The sequence below is a fragment of the Laetiporus sulphureus genome (assembly GCF_001632365.1).
Source record: "Laetiporus sulphureus 93-53 unplaced genomic scaffold LAESUscaffold_221, whole genome shotgun sequence".
In the NCBI taxonomy this organism is placed as follows: domain Eukaryota; kingdom Fungi; phylum Basidiomycota; class Agaricomycetes; order Polyporales; family Laetiporaceae; genus Laetiporus; species Laetiporus sulphureus.
The window spans coordinates 1-2,930 of record NW_024468730.1 but is presented as its reverse complement, the minus strand read 5'-3'; the positions used below and the strand labels follow the sequence as shown (position 1 = coordinate 2,930).

The 2,930-nt window shown below is 53.0% G+C and overlaps 2 protein-coding genes across 2 annotated transcripts; both read right to left on the bottom strand.

Annotated features, from left to right (window-relative positions):
- On the bottom strand, nucleotides 1–726 carry LAESUDRAFT_778767 (uncharacterized protein; the record flags this gene model as incomplete). The annotated part of the gene is made up of 3 exons (XM_040913840.1): nucleotides 1–488; nucleotides 521–623; nucleotides 676–726. Coding segments are annotated over 3 exons (642 nt in total), but the record flags the coding sequence as incomplete, so codon positions are not given.
- Nucleotides 727–1,399: 673 nt separating this feature from the next.
- LAESUDRAFT_765461 (uncharacterized protein) lies at nucleotides 1,400–1,904 on the bottom strand (the record flags this gene model as incomplete). The annotated part of the gene is made up of 3 exons (XM_040913682.1): nucleotides 1,400–1,676; nucleotides 1,734–1,771; nucleotides 1,830–1,904. The coding sequence occupies 3 exons, from the start codon at nucleotides 1,902–1,904 to the stop codon at nucleotides 1,400–1,402; spliced, it is 390 nt and encodes a 129-aa protein (XP_040757238.1).
- Between the last annotated feature and the right edge of the window lie 1,026 nt (nucleotides 1,905–2,930).

Sequence of the window (2,930 nt, the reverse complement as noted above, 5' to 3'; positions counted from 1 at the left end):
CTTGCGCTCATCCCGGATATGCATGTCTTTCCCTTCTTCCTTGCGTTTCGTCCGTGATACCTTGGCGGCTTGGCTAACTGTGCTGCCCTTACTTTTCGTCGTGACAGCGGCCCTCTTCAGCGAGGGCGGCGCAGGCTCCGGAGTGAAATCATCGTCATCCGGATCCACCGCGAGCAGGCCCATTGGGTCATGCTGCTCCTCATCTTCGTCATCGGTCCATACCACCGTGCGCTTCACCTTCCTACTCGACTTGCTGGAGGACGAAGTAGCCGGTCGCGATGTCTTGACTTTGGCAGGAGGCTGTGGTGTTCGGTTCGGCGGCCTGACCGGAGAAGGAGGCGAGGGCGAAAGAGAAGGGGACGGGGATATGGCTGCAAGAGGTGAAGGCGGATCCTTCTCGTCATCGTCAATGTCGACGTCTTCGTCGCCCTCCACATCGATCTCCGACACTCCCCCTCGTCCGAATCGACCATGGCTTCTGCGCTCGCCTGGCCATTCTCCACCGTCTTTGGCCTCTTACACCTCGGTGGCACAGAGTCTCCTGCCTCATCATCCGAACGTTGCTCGTCGTCCGACTCTATACGACGTTTGGAAGGCTTGGACGACCCCGGGCGCTCCACGACCTGTTTGCGCAGAGTCAACACAGAGGGGCATGCAACAAGGCTGAACAATTACCTGAGACGGGTTTACCGAACCTGGTTTGGGTATCTTGATGCGAAATGACATTGTATGCACAACAGCAGGGACTCTTGAGAATGTGGCGGTAGCCAGCAAGTACCATTGCGGTGCGGTGTGAACAGGCGCGCGACGCGTCGAGGATCGTAATCTGGGAATCGGGCGTCTAATAGACACCGCCACCAATTGTCGCCGGTTTTCAACGAATGAATATTTGAATCTTAATCATTGAATTTAATGTGGCAGGAGATGCCATGCAGCCTTATATCTATCTACAAAGGTGCGCAACGCAGCAGCTGGAAAATTGAGAAATTATCAGGATCATTGCAAAATGTCTATAGGCAGTGCTGTACGGACCCATGAATATCCGAGATCAGCAGCCACTTTCCAGCTGCAGGAAGGACGCTAATAATGGCGCAATCTCACTCCCCGCAGATGCTATCAAAGAGTTTAAAGACGTTATATGCGTGGAACGTGCAGATATTTCGAAATGATGCGTCACAGTCTCAGAGTACCACCGGCCGCAAATTGGATCGACCCGCTCTGCTCAGACGGCTCGACGTCTCGGCACCGAGTACTGAGCTCCAACACAACGTGGGCAAAACCTACTAAGGACAAGTGATAAGCGTAGCAACTCTCGAATACCGGCAGTAGCATGGTCGTTCTTAATCCTGGTTCCACAACCGTGAGTTCTCGTGAATGGCAATTGAGGAAAACATACAGTCTACGCGGAGGCCTTGATGCCGCTCGTGATATCGTCATGTCCCTCGGAATCCTCCTCATGATCATCTGCATCCCATCCTTCCTCGCATCCCAGCGCCTCACCGTACCCCTGAAGATCGAATGCCAGGTCGGCATCCATGTTTCCGACGATCCTAGATGCGGGGCCTACGCTCTGCGATTGGAGCGCAAGCGAAAACGTCGGCGCGTCCGAACCCACCGTGTTGCTTGACGCGCAACGGAGGTTGAGCACGAAGCGCGTGAGGAGAATGCTTGTCAGTCTACAAGCCGCTTAAACCTCGATGGATGATACGTGTGAGAGCTGGACTGTTGCTCACGGTGTGATGAATATCGTCACGAAGCCGTGCGCTTCTGTCTGCGGTCCGTCGATGGTCAGCGGGGTAGAGTAAAAAAATTGAACGAGGGTTGCGCACCCCTCGTACCCGGACAGACATGGCCAATACGACCTCAAGGACGTTGAGGAAGAGCAATGTCCTGCTCGTCGCCATGAAGCTCAGTAATCCGCGATCAATAAGCACTGAAGTCTGACGTACACGAAGTAAATAGTACCTACAATGCCACTGGGTGATTAGCATACAGGCTCAAAACGAAAACATTCATCGACTCACCATCACGTAAGAGGAGGAATGCCAAAGACGTTCACACCTCTGCGCTGCAAGCGGCTCTGGCTGTCTGGTAGGTCTTGAGCCACATAACTACCAGCACGATCAGGTCGGACACGAGCGGACACAACTGGGCTGGAAAACCGACTGCATGTATCTCAGCAAGCTAACATCTCGTCGCACAAGCACCCGAGGCCATACGGCTAAGAAGATATCGAGATGAGCTTGAAAATGAGAAGGTCTAACCGATGCCTTATTTGTTTTGCAAATCTGCAGAAATATACAGGTCGTTCGTGCATAGCGGGTCATTGAGGAGACGGATCACATATGAATATGAGTATTTCGTAGTGAGATACTGCAGACGTGGTCATGAGTAAACGTGAGACTAGGTTACGGCACGCGACTGACGATGTTACAGGCGACCGTCGCCATGCCAATACAAAGATGAGCAAGACCGGTGTCGTGTTTTGCCCGCCGACGGCCTACACGCGCAGGGCGGAAAGTGCTCTCCGTATAGAACGATGAGCTTACCGCTAATATATGTGGATGAACCCTGTTACTGACCTGTTGTGACCGTTTAGACGGCCAGTGTCGTGCCGGTGGACAGCATGTCCATCATTTCACATCTACAGCGGAAATCCGGCGTCAGTACCCGCTATTTCATTGAACGCGCGAGCGAACGGTTACCCGGCCTAATGCGGGTGGAAATGCGCTTGATAGGAGCCGTATCCTGGGAGACATATAGTACTTATTTTCGGTACGCCGGAGAGGTTTTTTTTAATACCTTTGACTAGGATTTTGCTGTGCCTCGCGCAAGGGGCGTCAGGTATGAGTGTCAGCAGTCCTGAAGTGAGCCGCGCTCGGGTACTAATATCAAGGGCCTTAGCTTCGCTATTACGTCAGTATAATGGT